The 18,338-nt window shown below is 51.4% G+C and overlaps 10 protein-coding genes across 10 annotated transcripts; 4 read left to right on the top strand and 6 right to left on the bottom strand.

The window, feature by feature from the left end:
- Positions 1-320: 320 nt before the first annotated feature.
- Positions 321-623, bottom strand: PG994_008082 (uncharacterized protein; the record flags this gene model as incomplete). Its single annotated transcript, XM_066859491.1, has 1 exon — positions 321-623. One exon carries the CDS (start codon positions 621-623, stop codon positions 321-323), a length of 303 nt encoding a protein of 100 aa, XP_066714978.1.
- Positions 624-1,188: 565 nt separating this feature from the next.
- On the top strand, positions 1,189-1,683 carry PG994_008081 (uncharacterized protein; the record flags this gene model as incomplete). Its single annotated transcript, XM_066859490.1, has 1 exon — positions 1,189-1,683. One exon carries the CDS (start codon positions 1,189-1,191, stop codon positions 1,681-1,683), a length of 495 nt encoding a protein of 164 aa, XP_066714977.1.
- A 786-nt stretch (positions 1,684-2,469) lies between these two features.
- On the bottom strand, positions 2,470-2,855 carry PG994_008080 (uncharacterized protein; the record flags this gene model as incomplete). Its single annotated transcript, XM_066859489.1, has 2 exons — positions 2,470-2,671; positions 2,770-2,855. 2 exons carry the CDS (start codon positions 2,853-2,855, stop codon positions 2,470-2,472), a joined length of 288 nt encoding a protein of 95 aa, XP_066714976.1.
- A 7-nt stretch (positions 2,856-2,862) lies between these two features.
- PG994_008079 (uncharacterized protein) lies at positions 2,863-3,195 on the bottom strand (the record flags this gene model as incomplete). The annotated part of the gene is made up of 1 exon (XM_066859488.1): positions 2,863-3,195. The coding sequence occupies one exon, from the start codon at positions 3,193-3,195 to the stop codon at positions 2,863-2,865; it is 333 nt and encodes a 110-aa protein (XP_066714975.1).
- A 1,679-nt stretch (positions 3,196-4,874) lies between these two features.
- Positions 4,875-5,483, bottom strand: PG994_008078 (uncharacterized protein; the record flags this gene model as incomplete). Its single annotated transcript, XM_066859487.1, has 2 exons — positions 4,875-5,093; positions 5,271-5,483. 2 exons carry the CDS (start codon positions 5,481-5,483, stop codon positions 4,875-4,877), a joined length of 432 nt encoding a protein of 143 aa, XP_066714974.1.
- A 2,321-nt stretch (positions 5,484-7,804) lies between these two features.
- Positions 7,805-8,496, top strand: PG994_008077 (uncharacterized protein; the record flags this gene model as incomplete). The annotated part of the gene is made up of 2 exons (XM_066859486.1): positions 7,805-7,963; positions 8,029-8,496. 2 exons carry the CDS (start codon positions 7,805-7,807, stop codon positions 8,494-8,496), a joined length of 627 nt encoding a protein of 208 aa, XP_066714973.1.
- Positions 8,497-9,762: 1,266 nt separating this feature from the next.
- PG994_008076 (uncharacterized protein) lies at positions 9,763-10,534 on the bottom strand (the record flags this gene model as incomplete). The annotated part of the gene is made up of 3 exons (XM_066859485.1): positions 9,763-10,007; positions 10,108-10,223; positions 10,347-10,534. 3 exons carry the CDS (start codon positions 10,532-10,534, stop codon positions 9,763-9,765), a joined length of 549 nt encoding a protein of 182 aa, XP_066714972.1.
- Positions 10,535-12,216: 1,682 nt separating this feature from the next.
- On the bottom strand, positions 12,217-12,866 carry PG994_008075 (uncharacterized protein; the record flags this gene model as incomplete). Its single annotated transcript, XM_066859484.1, has 3 exons — positions 12,217-12,230; positions 12,316-12,645; positions 12,692-12,866. 3 exons carry the CDS (start codon positions 12,864-12,866, stop codon positions 12,217-12,219), a joined length of 519 nt encoding a protein of 172 aa, XP_066714971.1.
- A 1,377-nt stretch (positions 12,867-14,243) lies between these two features.
- PG994_008074 (uncharacterized protein) lies at positions 14,244-14,507 on the top strand (the record flags this gene model as incomplete). The annotated part of the gene is made up of 1 exon (XM_066859483.1): positions 14,244-14,507. The coding sequence occupies one exon, from the start codon at positions 14,244-14,246 to the stop codon at positions 14,505-14,507; it is 264 nt and encodes an 87-aa protein (XP_066714970.1).
- A 999-nt stretch (positions 14,508-15,506) lies between these two features.
- On the top strand, positions 15,507-18,248 carry PG994_008073 (Six-hairpin glycosidase-like protein; the record flags this gene model as incomplete). Its single annotated transcript, XM_066859482.1, has 8 exons — positions 15,507-15,689; positions 15,755-15,819; positions 15,886-17,032; positions 17,088-17,242; positions 17,299-17,360; positions 17,399-17,908; positions 17,991-18,065; positions 18,142-18,248. The coding sequence occupies 8 exons, from the start codon at positions 15,507-15,509 to the stop codon at positions 18,246-18,248; spliced, it is 2,304 nt and encodes a 767-aa protein (XP_066714969.1).
- Positions 18,249-18,338: the final 90 nt, after the last annotated feature.

Raw genomic sequence — 18,338 nt, 5'->3', positions numbered from 1 at the left:
CTTTACGCTCAAAAGCGCTGTGTTATGAGTTTATCTAATTAAGTACCGAGCGGTCGCAAGTCCTAACCATAATACCTAACTGCCAAACAGTTTTATGCCTAACAAACTCGTTATCGAGAATCCCTACAATTCCAACTATTATATAGCTTAAGTACTTAGTCAATTGCCATGGCGTGCATCGTTGCATAGCTTGGGTAATAGCCGTAGTGTGTCGTTGCATAGCTTGGAGTAAGGCGACCGCAGTGCTTGGAGGAGCAGGTGGGGTTAGTGAGGGCGGCGACAGATGGGACAGTGAGGGCACGGCGACGACAGTGAGGGTGCTACGTGCAGAGGGCGACAGTGAAGGTGGGGGAGGACACTGTCCTCAGTGTACTCACCAGCGTTGTGCCTTCGAAGTTCCAGACGGGCGCCTGCGATGTGCTGGCCAGGGTTGTGCCTTCGCCTTCGCTGTTCCAAGCCGGGGTTGTGCGTGCGTTGTTCTCAACAATGACTTTGTATGGCGCGAACATGTCGGCGCCATAACCCCTAATGTCAGGAGCAGGCCGCACAACACTGAGGTCGCAAAACTGCTTGGAGCAGGCCGCAAAACACTGCTTGGAGGTAGCACATAGCTTAGATAGCATGGTTACACCGTCATATTCAAAGTGACATGGGTTAGGTCAATTGAAAAGTATAAGTACCCGTGGTTCCCCCCCGACAAGAACAAGACTGTCTAATACCCTTTTTACTCTCCCTAAGACCATCACCAGCAGCAGTATTCACCCCATTTTTTTTCATCACCACTTCTACATCATCGTTCCTTCGTATTTATGAGTAAGTACTCTTTCAGCCTTATTATATTTAGTGCTACTCTGCCCATCGCAACTCTTCATTACTGGGCGGCATTAGACTAAGACATCATGAATAACCTCATCCGCTGCTTTAGCATCTGGCACATCCTTGCCATAAGTCTACAGTAACACTATAGCCTCGAACCTACCCCAGGAAGGCAGTCTTCTGCGCCGTTCCGGCCGCCACGATACTGGGCCCAGGGGGACGCAATACTTGATGCCCACTACATCAGCAAGAGGGCTTCAGAGGTACAGCCCCTATAGCGACGAAAGCGGCTCAGAATATGGGCCATCTTCTACGTCGGTCCCGTCTACCCAGAACTCCGGCACGTGACCATTTCTACTACTCCCCTCATTCATGTATGATATGCCCCATGCCCTCCCCCCTCATGCTTATTTTCACATCCCCTCCGTCACACTAGGGTCGACAGAGAAGAGTAACCCGGCATCTGTGGGAAGTCGACATCGTCGGTCCGACGTCTCAAGCCCTTTCTCTCCTCAGCCTCCCAACGCGGCCTCGCCCGCCGGGGAGATGATCATCCCCGAAGAAGACCCGCCTTCGTCACGCTCGAACTCTGCCACCGCAACCACTCCCCGGCGTGGCGGGCCACCCCTGTGCCAGCGAAGAAGGACTGTCGCCCCTGGCCCCTCAAGGCCTCCTCTCTTACCCATAGACGCCAATGCTGTCCTGTCTGGCATCAGCCAGAGGAGGCGGGAAAAGCAGGAGGCGAGGGGTGATCCCGACTTTGTCACGATCCGCACCCAAATCGACGGCTCGCTGTTCAAGGAGGAAATTTCGAGCTTCATTGAACACTACGACACCTACGAAGGCGAAGACCAGGCCGAGGTTTAGCGCCAAGGTTAAAGACTTTTTCGTTACCTCTATGTGCCATACAAAACTGTGAGTATCGTCCGCCTCTGTTTATATACGGTTCATAACTAAAATCACTAAAGCGGAGTCTAGGCTACCCGCTAATCGTTCTACTATTCATTTCAAAGCGTATTCTTCTTCTTCGAAAATACCACTCGTCATTTCCCCTATCCGCAGAGGCTATGAACGTTTCCACTCACCGCCACCGTCGCTTCCTTAATATTTCAAGGGTTTATGCCCTGCAGGGTCTTTGGCAATCTAGTATTTTGCACCTTTGAAGGAGGGTGTTGATGCTAATTACTGCACAGTCATTACCAGGAGCTAGATAATCAGTGACAACAGAACAGATGACCTCAAAACCACTTATAACAGACAGGGTTTAATATACGATCAACCCCTAAATGTCCAACAAATCCCCTTCGTTCGTTGATTACGGTTTTTATGTTTCGAGAAGAACTGTCTGACTCTTCTGGTGGAACAGTATTAGCGGACTCACTTCATGCTGGCGCGGTGCCTTCATTGTCAAGGGATAGCCCTGGAAGCGAATGTCTTCCTTCTATCACTCGCGGACTTGACAGGACACAACTACGCAGAACAGGTTGATTAAGCCACGTATGGCCCTCTCCTCTGGCGCTACGCAGTAACTATCGCATCACAACCAACGGTGACAGCCCAACTAAAAACAACTATGGTGAACTGCTCCATAAGGGTAGTGTCTTCCCCAGCCTTGATATTAGCCATATATGCGCTCGCTAATGGACTTAATAATTACTCCTGCTTTTTCATCAACTCGTCCACGATCGGAGAGTCTTCCCGGACCTTCTTCGTCTTGCCCGGAGTGTCTTCCGCAGTGTCTTCCGGGCCCTTGAAGAGGCGGAGATTCTCGCCAAACACCTTGCGAATTACCCCAAGGACCAACTGATCGTAGTCCATCATGGTTCCGGGAGGCATAATCTTTTGGTCCTCCTGGCTGTATAAGAGTTAGTATATATTCGATTACTTGCGGTAACAGCAATGGGATGGGATGACTGGGTAAATATGAGAGGAAAGGGGCTCGCTTGAACTTACACACCCTCCTTGAGCTCGTTTTTGATGGCATCGAGAATTATCTGGTTGTTGGCATCATTGAGGGTGGTGTAAGCTGTGCTCTTCATCTTTTCCCTAAGCCATCTCGACACCTTTCTTGGTCTTCATATAAACGCGTTGTGGACCGTACTTGAGGTCGGCGCTCTTCAGGGGTTGGCTGCCGCCTCTGCCGCCGTTGCCGCCGGTGCTGTTTCCTGCCTGGGCACTGCTTCGCATATTGCCGCTGGCCATCCTTGTGGTTGTGATTTCGTGCTGAGAACTATGCAGAGGCTGCTGATGTGCTTGGTGTTTGGTGTAGAGAAGGGGATGGTAGCATGATAAAGGAAGGGGAAGAAGATTTCTCAAAGGTCGGCGTTGGGCGACGTTTATATAGAAAGTCGCCGAGTGTGAATTTAAATGCCGCGGCATCGTGTGTGAATATAAGAGTGAATACAAAATCTGAGCTGAGTCACAACATGGGATGGAAGGTGTGAATATACCTGTCGGTATCGAAGGAATCCCCGAGTATGAATACAAAGGCTGCAGCATCGTATGTGAATATTAGAATGAATTTAAGATCTTAGCTGAATTCAAACATGATATGAACGCTGTAAATGTACGCGTCGGTATCTAGTAAGTTCCCAAGTGCAATAACTAAGTTGAGTGAATGCTTGAGTCTAACGCAGTCTGAGATGAGAACTTGAGAAGATAAGGACATCGAGACCAAACCCCTTTCTTAGAATGAAACCATATGATATTATGATCGTATTCTTATAAGGTCTAACCGAATTACAAACGAGTACTTGCGTTATATCATTATACCGATAAGATATGTTTAGAGAAGAGGATGTATATCCTGAATAGGAGTTATTACTTCTATTATGATAGAAAAGAAACATACAACGTTATGTAGTCTTCATCGCCCAGAAGTCGGAGCAGGGGCTGCCACAAAATTAGTGTGCAATGTGTCAGGAAAGTGAGTATGAATCAGTGGCAGGATCGTCTCTTATATCGACACTGGGTGTCCAACAGTGGTCTACAATCAATTTTTATGAGTCGTGCTAACAAGTTACTTTGAGCTTCAGGATTTCAATCTCGTCGTATTGGCCAAACTAGCATGTACTCAAACAGGCAGATCTGTGGTATATTCACGCCCAGCAGTTTGCCTACTCACCGGATGCAGACACAGAGGACATAGTAGCAAATAAATCCAAACCGTGAGTGTATTCAAGGAGAAGGGACGCCAAGTATGAATGTCTGGCTGGCATCAGATCGCACACTAGCAGTTACGAGTCTTAACCCGTACTACCAAACCTGGTCTTTCATAAAATAAGGATGGTTGGCGAATTTGATTTGTCTGACACACGTGGACCAGCCTAGGTTCATCAGCCTGCACCCCGAGAAGATCCCTTCCTGTATCAAAATGAAGTTTACGATGAAATAGATGAAAACTTTCTCTGACCAATAAATACTTCCATATATCCGGGGCTAGGCACCCTTTTCCGGCGGTAGGTTTAAGCTTTGACGTAGCGTGCAGGCAAAACCCAAGACAGGCAGCTAGTCACAAAGTTCGTCTGAACCGGGAAACCTTCCCGGCAATCTAACCCGGCGCCTTGGGTTTTGACGTAGCTATGGTCGCCACCGGTGGCAGGCTGGCGGATATGACAGCATGGTCGACAAGGGACACTGCTCGTTAAGGTGGTAAGAAAATTATACTGATGGGCTACGCGGGTCACACTTTCATGGGAGAAGCACGAGGAGTGTGTACAAGTGGTATCATGGGAGCTTGTACTAATTTCGGTCTAGTCTCCATTGCTTTGCTAAGCCACTGTGCCCTCAATGACAGTCCCAACTTTCCTTAAGCTGGTAGATGAGGAGAAAGGAGTATTCCGATACCTCCACTGAAGCAAGGGGCTGATCCTAGTACACATGTGCTAGGAATAGAACAAGAAAATGACAAAAGAGGCAGAGCAATGAAGTATCTGGACAAGGAAGGAAGACAGAATCAGGCAAAAAAAAAGAAAAGAAAAACACATCAGAGCATATCAGTCGTGAGCGCATGAAAGGCTATTGAATAAGACACAATTCTCCACCATCCGCGACGTTGATTACAATATGGCCACGGCAATTCCAGCTGCCACTAGGCTACCAAGGACGACAGCGGTGGCACGTGGAGCACCATCTGTTGAAGCAGTAGTCGTAGTAGACGCAAGCGCGGTAGATGTAGTCAGGGCATCGCCGCCGCTCGAGGACACGATAATGACGGTAGCGGTAGCAGTGGCCGGACCACCGCTGGTCGTGATCGCGGCGTAGTCCCACCCGCAGTCCTTCATCAGTTTAGCAGTGTCTGTTATGAATGAAAATTCATGTTTGTTAGCCAATATTCTTCAGCCGGTCATTTCTTCCTCTCTTCCTATGCTACAGTCATAGTGGGATCAGGCCTGGGCAGCATACCGTTGTCGTCATCGCCCTGACGCGTGTTGCTCTTGACGCAGCTCGCGCACTTGTTCATGTTTTTCTCCAGCGTCGGCAGCAGGACAGTAGCAGCGGCGGTAGTCGCTGTCGTTGGACGTCTGTTGGTCGCAGCGCTGGGAGAGTTCGACGGTCAACAGGCAAGGGGCCACGCAGACGCCTGGGATGTCGTCGTAGTCAACAATATGCTCGGCCAAGGCGATCGGGGCCAGAGCGAGCAGGCGGACGAGGGTGGTGTACTGCATGTTGGCTATGGGAATGGTGATAGTGTGTGTCTGTTCGACTTCTCGCGTTCTTGATATAAGCGACTGGAGTCAATTTTGTATGATAAACTGTCCTGTAGATGCAACGATAAACGGTAGTGTTTGCCTAAAAGCGACGATGTTGGGAATATGGTCAGGTAAGTTGCCTGTGGTGTAGCACTACTAGAGATCGGACTACCGTGACGATCGGGTACGGCTATCTTAAATACTCGTTCAATATGTCCTCCATCTTGGCGCATGGCATTAATGCCGTTATTCCATCTTCCAGGCACCCTCGGTGTGTTCATCCCATATACATGACTAGTAAGGCTTTTCCTGTGCACCGTGGCATGAGTATCTTTCCGTTCAAGATCATCTCAATTAGCCACATTTGGTCAAGTCCATCGGGAAATGCCATACTTGGCAACCCCCCACAAAAGCGCGAGACGACGGGATTGGGTTCAGGGTTCCGGCAGAGCCAATCGTTACTTACTATCCGGAAATTTGGAACTCGCCTAAAATGGTTATAGTGTCAAAGAGCATTAGCAGATCTTAATATGACTGTAATCGTAAAGCCTAACTTTACTCTCGGTAACTACCTCGATATGGTACCAATATGCTAGTATTCATTGTGCCCTGTTCTTGCATCAGCGTTGTCGTATCTTCCTGCGCCTGTAGTTTGACGAGACATGGCATGGCAGTGGCGGACTGCCAACACATCTCTGGATATTCTATACAGCCAAGAACGGCCACGACAGCAACAGAAGAAAACACGGCCACGATGGACCAGCTGGAGCTCATATGCCAATTACCTTGTCCCCCAAGCCCATTTTGCATAAGTTTCCATGTTCTTGGCCTATTGGCCCAGGAACTGTTTCGATGGAGACACCCTGAGATCTGGCAACTTGACTCGTCAAAGCTGATTTTGATGTCGGAATAAGGAAAGAGGTCCATTAAGCGTACGTTTCACAATAATGTACCTAATGCTTGCCTCCATGAGGTCTGTGACTGGTGATTATGACGATATATGGGAGTCCCGACCCCCTGAGCGGACCGCAACGCCAACAATGCCTACGTGTGCGTGTAAGCGTGCCTTGAGAGTTCCTTTAGGCCGGTTGGATGATATACGTCAACGCGTAGGTGCCGATTCTCCTAGAATACACAATCATATTTTGAGGCTCTGCTTTAGAGACATATGAAATACAAACTGACGATTACGTGTCTTCACAGCCAAGAGGATGATGTGTCGTGTTAAAGAACAAGCAAGTTAACCTTGCCTGATATGTAAATTTTCAAAGTCCAATACTATCGTGTGGTGATGATCCAGGTCCGATTGATGGCTGCGCCCTGCATCTCTTCGAGCTCGCCGCGGGTGGCGCATCCACGCGTGTCCTGCTGATCCAAGGCGATGCTGTCTAGCATGGTGAGCTCGGGTGGGCCTTTCGGCGAAGGGTCTAGAAGGGCATCAGGGAGGTGGTGTATCTTGAGCAGGCAGCGTCAAAATATGGAAAGATATACCGTTGGATTGAATATCAGGACTAGGTGTGCAAGCTTGGGGGACTTCCAGGTCTTATATACGCATTACGTGTGGAGCGTACTACGCCCCTATTAAGCAGGCAGCGGTTTCGGTGAGTAAGTTTTGTCGAGTGCAGTTAGAGCAGTGGCGCCACGCTGGAAGGAGCCTAGTTTGCAGGGTGTAAGAAGCCGGCGGGGGTCTTCACCCCCTTTGTTTTTCTTATTTACTGCGTATAGCTAACTATATCGTATATTCCATATACTAGTTTCTATTACACTTCCCATTTAGTCTTACATAAGCATTGCTAGAAACTCCGTTAACAAGTAGACTGGTAAAGAGAGTATTTGGTGTACCTGATTCGGTCTCCTAGCGGGGACTTCAGGTGCTGGAGAGAGATAGCAGCGTCCTTGGAGTAAAGGCTTGTCTTCAGTAACTTCAAGAAGGCTCAAGAGTGTTCTCAGGAGCAATTTCTTTGTCTCTTGATTATTTCTACTAGTTAGATAACTCTAGTATTGAGCGAGGGCTTACAGTAGCTTTTTGTCACAATGCTTTGTCCCCAGAACAAATGAACAGTTCCCAGGTGAAACCGGAATCGGAATATCAGAGAACATAGTCTTTTTATACGATGAGGGTTAGAAAGTAAAAATGATATAAAGGCCTTCAAAGGCTCCCGTAAGGACCGAAAGAGGCAGCATAAGCCAAGACAAGGCTTGTGCTATTAGCAGCAAACAAAACGACTCCTGACAATCGCTTGCTACACACGCTAAGTTCTAACTCCTCGACGCAGTTCTTAGCAAAGCCCACTAACATGGCTTCTTCAGGTATCCGCATAGTGACGCAGGTCACCGAGGTCCAAGCCGTCTTTACGATGTGTTGGCACATCGACACGAAAGCCACGCCCATGCAGCGCCGGAAGACCGTGACGATCAGGCCCGGCGAACCTGACCCCGAGTGGACGTTCCGGACAGTGAACGAGGCGAAGACCGAGGGACCTGCCGACGGTGCACGGAGAAGCTCGCGGCCTCGCGGAAGGAGCTCAGCGACGTAGGGAGGGATGAGTGGGTCCCGAGGCTGAACCTCGAGCTCTGCGAGGCCTTCGACGTCTTCTTCCAACTCGAGCAGCGCTTCCTTGTCCAGTTTCTGCAGGCTTGCAAATCAGAGGTCGTGGACGATGATAACCCCTACCACAGGGAACCGCTCGACGTCCACACGCGACAGATTCACCAAATGGTTTTATTCGGCAACGAGCTGCAGCGTGACGTGGTCACGCACAAGAACCCGCATCCCCAGGTCGTCGAGACCACTATCCTCATGCTGGTAGAAGCTTTCCTGTTTGCCGACATCTGGCAGAACAAGAACGACAGCGATCTCCGCGATGGGCTTGAGATAGCCGTGCCGGCTATCATGGACACGGTCCTCGCCTTGCGACCCGACGAGAACCTGAAGGCAGACATCCTGGTGACGATGGAGAAGGAATTCACAAAGGCGGGCATATTCTAATCGCCTTCTTGATCTAGTACAGTTATGGTGGGTGCCTCAACCGAGCTTTAGTCCTTGCTACTCGAATAGAAATGTAAGTAACACTTCTGGTTAGGGGGGCCATAATACCGTTTTACTAGGCTCTAGTAGATAATTGCAGTGATAGTGACAATACGAGTTCTATCGACCATGTGAGCATTCGGCCAGCGCGGTAGGTCCTGAGAGGCGGGGGTTCAAAGCCTTGGGTTTCGCATCTATCTACCGGGTCTATCTCATGTCATATATACAGGTCCTTGGTGTCTGAGCGCATACCAATTCATCCCTTCTGAACATGCGCTCACTGCATGGGGCACATAAGGCCTTCCTAAACCTTGATATGCCTTCATCTCGCACTGAACCATGCTGTAGCGTGCTGCCACATCAGATTGGTTGCTCACAGACCATATAATTACCAATATCCCTACCATGAATTTTTGGATCGGTTCCCAATATTCCCTTCGATTAAAGCCCGTGATTAATAGTTTAAATCTACCTTTTGAGGTGCAGGCCAGCCCCCGAAGAGGAAAGCAAGTCCTACCACCCATGAACATGAACTTGATCTACTTGTCGTGTTGCTGTGTCTACTTGTCCCAAAAGCGACTTTTCAACGCCATCCTGCCCCCGGCATTACCGCCTAGGGTTCGTATGTGTCATCTCCGGTGAGCGGAGATATTGGTTCATAAACCAGAAATGCGGCTGACGCCATTGAGATCAGCAGCAAACAGGCAATACTGCGACTATTCGAAACATTCCTCATCCTTTATTTTCTTCGCCTTCTTTCTCAGCCTGGGTTGCACTGGGAGCGCCGACACCGGGTGCGGCTGGAGCATGTGTACTGGACGTTCCGAAATCATCTCGGCCAGAATAGGGCTGATGAGCGGAACACGTTTGCGGTCTTGGAGCGATTGGAAACAGACCTGATTCTGGGTTCTGATTCTCGATCTTATCGTTATCAGCTTATGCAATGTGTCACATATACAACATCAAGTCACTTGCTGGAACATGAAGGGATCACGACTTTGGGTACTCCTTCTCTGTGTAGTACGTGCAACCCCTTGGGGCTATTACATACTTACTTTAGGCCATAAGTCCTATTTGGTATCATAGCTATACCACTGAGCCCCAAGAACTTACCACAAAGCGCAGGGGGGTTACCATCTCCGTGGACCTCGAGATCCCATCGTGTGAGCGAAAGCAGGTTATCGCCTCGTGAAAGGGGAGGAAGGCGTGTGTCAATTTCCAAAAGCTTCAATTTGGCACTGGGGCTGCTGTTGGCTGATTGGAGGCGAAGGCGGCTCCGCCAGCATCAGCACCGGTAGAGACATGGCCCGCATCAGCCTGGTTCCCCTGGCACGAAGGGTTGGTGCAATTATCTTGATCGTTGGGGTTAGGCTGCCAGCCGACATCTTTGCAGTAATAGCTGACGGGGATATCGGTCTGGTGTTGGTCGTAGCAAGAGAGGTAGCCGAACCAATTGTAGATGAAGCCGGTGTCTATTGGTGGAGGAGGTGGTAATCACAGTCCGTTAGTTCTTAATGATTCTCGGTGCCGAAGGGCAACAGTGTTAGGGGTTCGAATAGAGGTGAAACTCACTGAGGGAAAGAGTCGTCCAAAGCCACAGATCCTTGGCGTCATCAAGACAGACGCACTGCAGGGTGTCGTAGCTGCCCAGGATGGAGCAATTCTTGCAGCTTTGCCCGAAATTGCCACTATCGTAGGATGTTAGTAAATACTCGTGTGTCTTTCTTTGATCACGCGTAGATAACACGAAGGCAATCATGCTTAGTAGGGTTGGTGGAGGATGATTATTAGTACTAGGGCTGTTTGCTTACCCTAGCTGTGCATACAGGATGCCGTTCTTGCTTCCGACGCAGAGGTTCAGGTTGAGTGAGGTCTGGACGTTGCTGTCGCAGACGTGGGTGGCGCAGTAGGTCTTGGCCACGCCGTCGTCCAGATACCAGGGGTCCTGGCTGGCGTCGCAGCCCTGGTCGAGGAAGCCGGTGGCGGCGGTGAGGCTCATGAGGAGCTGGAGGAGCAGAGCTACGACATAGTATCGAATGTAAGCCATCACGAATCCTTGAAGCGCTAGTATGCAAAGAAGGAATTCTTGTTGTTGATGGTATGGCAAAGTTGCTCTTGTGTGAGTTGCTGCTTTGACGGACTGGAGGGAGGGAAGCAAGATGGACAAGAGAAGGAAACAGGGTGTTTATGTACGATTTGAGCTGTTGGAGAATTGAATGCAATGCCATCATTCGGGCAGCCTGTGAGGTAATGGCTGGTCACACTATTCGTTATTGAAGGCTCACCTTTGCATGGCTCACTACCATCTCGCGTAAGGGGGATTCACAGACTGCCCAGGGACTATTCACATGTAGTGGGCGGTTGGTGATCTATATGGAGTAATTTGTTAATTCATCTGTTGTATCAGTTTAACAAAATAGATCCATATCATGTAAATATGACGCAGATATGGTGCCTGTTAAAAGCTCGATTAATCACCACACTTCGTATGCTGTGCTATCTGTTTAACTTCTAGCAAACCGCTACTGTCACATTCACAACAGTGTTACCGTGTAACAAAAAGATACCTCGTTCTTTAGACAAGGGTGATTGTTTCCTCCATTAACCACGATTCAATGCGTAGTCAGCTAATGGACAGTAAGAGTCTCATAAAAAGCAAGTTCACTTGCCCGCAAGAGCCCACAAGTATATTAGATAAGCAACGGTTATAGTCAAAGCCTGACTTGCGTACTGTAAAACACATCCAGTCTCCGAAAGCTAGATGGGCTTGTGATTCCCTCACCTCCTTCTTTTACTAGAGCTTAAGCTAGCATAAAGTTTCTTGAACCTCTAGGCAGGTTCCTAATCAGGATCCGACCCAACTGGTAGAACACGTTCTTGTGTTACAGGTAACAGCAGACCGGCATATGAACATTTTTACAAGTTCAGCTGATTAGAAACCATATATCAGGTACAGCATGAAAAGAACCTCAACCACTTGAAGCAGCATTGAGCCATCATCCTACCCTATTAGGTGCCCTAATGGACACTTCCGAAACCCGAGACCGTACAGGAGGCCAGCCGGTCCATACCCGGAGTTGTCAAAGGGCGGGAATTATGACGGTGTTTGAAGCAGGGAGAGTGGTACTCGTAAAAAAGGCCGCGAAAAGTAAGGGGTTAGTGAAATCCCGCCGAATGGAAAGGCCCGAGCAGTAAAGGCCGAGGGAGTACACTATCGCTTCCGAGTTACACTGCATTATGCAACAGAACATCGTGGTGGTTTGATATCGAATCCAAGTTATGGGAACAAAATGTAAAGAACGCAACCACATATCCCTGTATGACAGGTTGGACGCATCGACGTACCACCTTGTAGGCGATTTCAACCAGCGTTTTGACCAACCTGAAGCGGAGACAATGCAGCATACGACAGGCGATGAAGATAATGATAAACTACACCTAATGGTTAAATGAATTTTTGCATATAATCGCTACCCATATGGCAAGAGAAGTACACTAATCAATGCTCGCGCTGCGCTATTTGGTAACATGATAACAAGACAAAGAAGAAGGTATCAAGTCATGAATCGTATATCCTGTAACAGTCATCACCCCTACTCCGGCTGGAAAAGCCCAGCTTCTGGTCGTATAATAATAAGCAAGGGATGGTCGGGTTTGTGTTCCTTCGATGGCCATGTGCATCTAGACGCCGTGGCCTGTACACCGGTGAGTCGTTAGCCAAGAGAGCCATAGAGAGGTGAGGGGTTGAGGGCAGACAGGAATTGTTGGGTTAGTACGTACGGCCAAGCTGCTTGCCGCGCTTCGAGACCTCGGCGGCGTGGTACTGCTTGATCTTGGCGAGGCGCGCCTCCTCCTTGGCCTCGAGCTCGAGGCGCTTGACCTCCTCACGCGCCTCGCGAACCTGGACGCGGGCCGCGTTGAGGGCACGGTCGGCCTCCTGCTCAGCCTTCTCGGCGCCCATGACGCGCTCGCGCGCCTGAACGATGGACGGGTCCAGCTCGACCGACTTGTTTCCGCCGCCGAAGGACCGGTGCAGGATCGAGGATTTGCGGCCTGTGGGAGCGGGGACAAGATGTGTTAGTAAATGGTAAACTAGGTCATCATTCCAAACTGTTGGGACAATAAGATTGAAAGGAAGATGCAGTGCAGTACGTACCAGTACCGTTGGAGGAGTGCGACGTGGTGGTGGTGTTGGTGCGGGTCGTCGAGGCGGGCGAAATGGAGCGCTCGCGGCGGCTGCCGAACAGGCTCCGCTTGTGGTGCTCTTCATGCACAGGGGCGGGCTCCTCGACGACCTCGTCCTCGGGCTTGCGGCTGGAGAAGAACGGCATGGTGGTGGATAGGGTGCGAGTAAGGCTGTATGGGGTGTTGCTTTGAAAGTGGGCTTGAGATAAGCTGAGTAGAAGTCTTGGTGGTTTGCTGGGCGCGTGGATAATACGGCAACTGTCTTGGTAGATATTCAATCAATGACAGAGGACAAGAGATGCTTAATTGGAAAAGTGAAGGATTCCTGGCATCTTTATCCGTGGATTCTTCTCCTGTATATATATGCAGGCCATCCCTCATCGTAGGCAGCTATCCAATTTCCCTTCTGCCGTAATTCGCTTCTCGATATCTTCTGACGTAAACCTGTTTTTTTAGTTGTTGTTGTTGTTCGAGCTGGCCAGAGACGGACGTCAGAAATGACGTAGCACTTCAGCCAATCAGAGACAGGTTCGAGACAAACCCGCCAATCACCGCCGACCAGTGACGAAGGTGGGAAGATTAGAGCATCCCCTGCGTCGCGCCGTGCCTTAAGATTGCCAAGACGCAGGCCCCCTAACGGTCGATACAACGCCATCGTCGTTAATCTCCAGGGCACACTACGGGGGAGATCAATCAGGATTTACGGCGCGCGATAGATACAATCCGACAGATGATGATGATGGAATTCGAAGGGTCCAAACTAGGGTCTTCTTGGCAAACCCCTGGAGCGTTGAAGACTTGAAGTAACTGTGGGTGACGTGGGGTCCCAGCGCTGTTTGATAGCAACTGACAAGCACTGACAGCAGGCTAACCGCGAGACTTGAGACACAGCAAGGTCAGCGAGATCGTCAATGCAACCACTGCGGGCTAATGTGCCCAACTGCCCATACTTGCAGCTCTCCGATCAAGGCTCGGAGATTTCGATCTTGACGTGCACACAGATGACCTTGAATTTCGCATATCGCCCATCGTCCCCACCGCAATAACATTCAAGTGTCAAAACATACCGGCCAGTTGTTCGACCTGCAATTGACCTGTTCCAGTGGGGTGAAGTGCCCCCGAGGAATTCACTCGGACTCGGTCAACCCGCCATGGATGAGCTTACTGCTGCCGTAATCCTGCCCTTGGCTCCCATAACAATAGAACCATAGATTCGGCCATGATTATCGAATCACAGTTCTGCAATTATATATTCGGCCGAGTTACCCAACGTAACGGGTGAGATATCACTATCCTGCTTCGTAATGCTTACCCTTGAGTCCGCCAGATTGCTGTCGGCGATTAGCCTTCTATTAGCCCGAGGCAGGATGCACGCGGCCTAATTTTGGACCGATTCGACTGCTTGATTGAGGGTATACCTACCGACCTACCATGAGAAAATATGTGTACTATGTCTTTGTTATGTGCTCAGCATTCCGGGGCGACACGAGCGAAAGCGTAGTCGAGTATTTCAGTACATTACTATGACCTCTCACCCGAATCACCTTCTCGTGGGTGCCTTCATTCGCAAGCAGTGGATGCAGGGAGAGCTTCCGCCTCTGTTACCCGCCGTGCCGCCAAGCGACGATGCCGGTTGGGACTCCAGCATCGTGGTCCACGGCGACTGGATGCGCGGGGCGGCCGATAGACGTCACAGTGGCTGGAACTCGGTGGAAAATAGATGGAGTGGTACCCAAGAGGAGGCACCGACGCAATCGCAGATGAGAGTAGCGGAAAGGTTCGGATGAGTTCGGCGTCCCAGAAGAATGAGAGCGGGTGTTGACCTTTAAATTGAAATGTAGGAGCAGTTCCGGCCAACCCGCTGATGACTTAGGCAAGCTACAGCCCAATCTGTCTGTGCCGGCCCCCGGGCTGGAACTCGACTTTCGCATGGTTCTGGAGTTGAGCGAAGCCACCGCAACAGTGGCGACAGGGGACCTGTTCAAAATGTACACCACGCTCACCGATGGAATCTGGTCTGGGAGGATAGGCAGTGGTATTGTGATAGCAAGTGGTTTTCCCGAACCCTGCGACAGAGTCCGGTTGCTAACGCGAGAGACTTGTTAGGGAGGCGACCAAGAGGTCCTGGACTTTACGATCGGTTCGAGCTTGGCCACCCAAGTCGAGTCGAAATGCCGGCTAAGAACAGGAGATAAACCACCGGCAGTGTAAGTGAAGGTTACTGATTAACTGGGAGGCGTGGCCTTTTTCTATGAGCACCACCTCTGATGCCCAATCTGAAACAGGATAGACTGCCGAACTCGAGGATTCCTGACAGCGCCGGCACAAGTCATGAGCGACCTACGCGACAGCGAAAAGGCACGGTCTGTTGATCCTCGGAGGTACTCTTATCGGGTGTTCATCACGATGCGGACCACGGATGCGCGATACGCGGAGAAAGTCAACACCGGCATGTGGGTGAGCACTTGCTTGTGGGATGTCGCGAAAGTCGTCTACGAGTAAGTTGGATTCATTTGCCGGTTGTTATCTGAGCGATGGCTGACGGGCGCACCAGTGCCTATAGAGTTATGTAAATGTGAAAGCAAACCGGAAGAAATAGAACACCTGCGTACACGGCGGTATTGCCAGACAGGGTTTCGGGTCCATTTGCCCGGATTACCCCGGATTCTTCCAGTGGAGTAATGGCGATCCTTGGGCCATAAAGGACCCATCGCGACCAAAATTCTAGACGAAATTGGAACGGTTCCGGTCGAGTAGAACATATGCTCTTCAGCTTGATATCCATAATGAAGCTCTACAGCTTCTATCTAGCATCACTCAGTATCAGTTCTGCGTCTGCTGCTATTGACAGGGAGGCCATTGTGTCTAAGTTCAATGTCGTGCGGACAAGCCTGATCTACAACGAGACAACCCCTCTCCAAGTTGGAAATGGAGATTTCGCATTCAATGTAGACAATACGGGGATGCAGGTACTGACTTACGCATTGATAAACGTCACGCTTGATCGACATATATCTTTCTGACTGCCACGCAGACTTTTCTCTCGTTCAACACGCTATCGACTTGGGCTTGGCATAATGACTCGCTGCCAACCAATGGGTAGGTAAATGTCACTGAGAAAAGAATGATTATATAGGTGCTGACTGGGTTGAATCACCCCACCAGAGAGACTGTAGCTGACTACACTGGGGTCCCTATGCTAACCCACGGTCGGAACGTCTCCTACGAGGTTCCAGACCCGGACCTCCCCGAGATATCACAGTGGCTCATCGGCAACCCCAACCGCGTCAACCTGGGGCGTATAGGACTCAAGCTCAAGGGGCAGACGCTGTCGGCCTCGGATATCTCAGAACCCCGCCAGGAGCTGAACCTCTGGACCGGCTGCATCACGTCCAAGTTCCAGGTCGACGGGACGCCGGTGGAGGTGGTCACGCAGGGCGACCTCGAGACCGACGCCGTGGCGTTCGAGATCGAGTCGGACCTCCTCGCGTCGGGCGACCTCGAGGTCGAGCTCGATTTTCCCTACCCGCCCGTCCACAGCGCAGAGTACAAGTATGAGGTCTTCGTCGGCGTGTACGACTTCCCGCTCAACCACACGTCAGAGCTCGTGCGCGATTGTAGCCAGAGCAACAACGCCACGGTCGCGCATATATACCACGAGATGCAGGAGACCAAGTACTACGTCGATCTGCGGTGGGATGCTTCGTCATCATCATCACCTCCCCCGACGCTCCGCCGCAACGAACCCCCTGGATCATCCGCCAAGACCGCGCACCGGTATACCCTGTCCCCAGGAAGAGGAAGAGATGGTGATTCGTCAAGGCTCTCCTTCACGGCCCATTTCGCCCCCTCCAAGCAAACACCCGCGCGCCCCCGCGAGATCCGCGCCCGCAGCTCAGCGGCCTGGGCCGCGTACTGGACCGAGGGCGGCTTCGTGGACGTGATGACGGGCTCCTCGCACCCCAACGCGACGGAGCTCCAGCGCCGCATCGTCCTGAGCCAGTACCACGTGCGCGTCAACAGCGCCAGCTCCCGCCAGCAGACTCCGCAGGAGAGCGGGCTCGTGAACAACGGCTGGTACGGCAAGTTCCACATGGAGATGGTGGTGTGGCACGGGGCGCACTGGGCCACGTGGGGGCGGCAGCGGCTTTTCGATGGGGTCTTCCCGGGGGTCTACGAGAGGGTTTTGGGGTCGTCGGTGGCGCGGGCGCGGCGCATGGGGTGGGCGGGCGCGCGCTGGCCTAAGATGACGGATCCGGTTACGGGGGCGAGCTCGCCGGGCGGGATTAATGGGCTTCTTATGTGGCAACAGGTAAGCACTGATCCCCAGCACTCCCCCGGGGATTGACTGATGTTATCGCATGTAGCCTCATCCCATGTATCTGGCCATGCTGGCGTACCAGGGTTCGCCCACTCAAGAAACACTGGAGCGCTGGGACCCCATCTTAACCGCTACTGCCGACTACATGGCCTCATACGCGTGGGAGAATGAGACGTCGGGATACCATGACCTAGGGCCACCGTAAGCTTCGCGACCTAGGATATACGCCTCAAGGGTACCGCAACTGACCCGCATAGAGCATATGGCGTCACCGAGAATACGCCACCGACCTTGACTCTGAACCTAGCATACGAGGCAAGTCCTAATCAAGCCTCATCTCCTCCGTCCCCGAAGTAGCGCTGAGCATGCAATCTCTCATCCCACAGCTAGCTTATTGGCAGTATAGCCTGCGTGTCGCGCAGCACTGGAAGGCACTCCTGGGCCGCCCGATCCCGGGCGAGTGGACGAGAGTCTCCGCGAACCTAGTGCCTCTGCCCACGACGACCGACGCTAAGACCGGACAATCGTACTACGCCGTCTACGAAGGCCTCAATAGTAGCTGGTGGACCGAGGACACGAAACTCGCCAGCGACCCGCGCAGCCTGATCATGCTGCAGGGTATCCTTCCTGACCACCCACCTCTTGTCAACAGCAATGCCACCGACAAGGCGATGCCGCAGGAACGAGTGATGGTAGACCCCGAAACGGCCCGCGTCACGTCCGACCAGGTCTGGGACGTATGGGGTGACGACCGGATCCGCGGATGGGGCCGGCCGGTGCTGGCCATGAACGCGGCGCGGATCGGGAGGCCGGACAGGGCGGTGTACCACCTCACGGCGTTTGACTACTGGAAGTTCGACGATGCTGGTGAGGAAAGCAACTTTTTTTCATTTCTTTTTTCAGATTCACTTTGCATTTGATTTTGTTGTTGACTTAGTCGTAACCACAGGGTTCGCACTTCGTAGCGAGAATGACGGGACGCCGCCTCCGTTCATGCCTGCCAATGCTGGTCTTCTGTACGCTGGTAAGTCAATCAATCCTCTTCTCGGGCATTTTCGCAATCAGGTGGTAAATGAACGAGAACTAATGTGTGCTCTCAGTTGGCTACATGGCAGCCGGCTGGGCAGGTTCCGAGGGTGATTCGCCTGGATTCCCTAAAGATGGTGGCTGGGTCATCAAGCATGAGGGGATGCTCAAGGCACTTTAACAAGGAGTCATCTGGACGAAGAAACCCCCTGCATAGGAGAGCTCAATCACTGGATCACCTAGGCATGTTAAGGCGACACGCTGCCCAGAT

Source organism: Apiospora phragmitis (genome assembly GCF_038363925.1).
Source record: "Apiospora phragmitis strain CBS 135458 chromosome Unknown utg000007l:2111988.0-4706623.0:1.0-2598199.0, whole genome shotgun sequence".
In the NCBI taxonomy this organism is placed as follows: Eukaryota; Fungi; Ascomycota; class Sordariomycetes; order Amphisphaeriales; family Apiosporaceae; genus Apiospora; species Apiospora phragmitis.
This window is presented reverse-complemented; position numbering and strand designations above follow the sequence as displayed.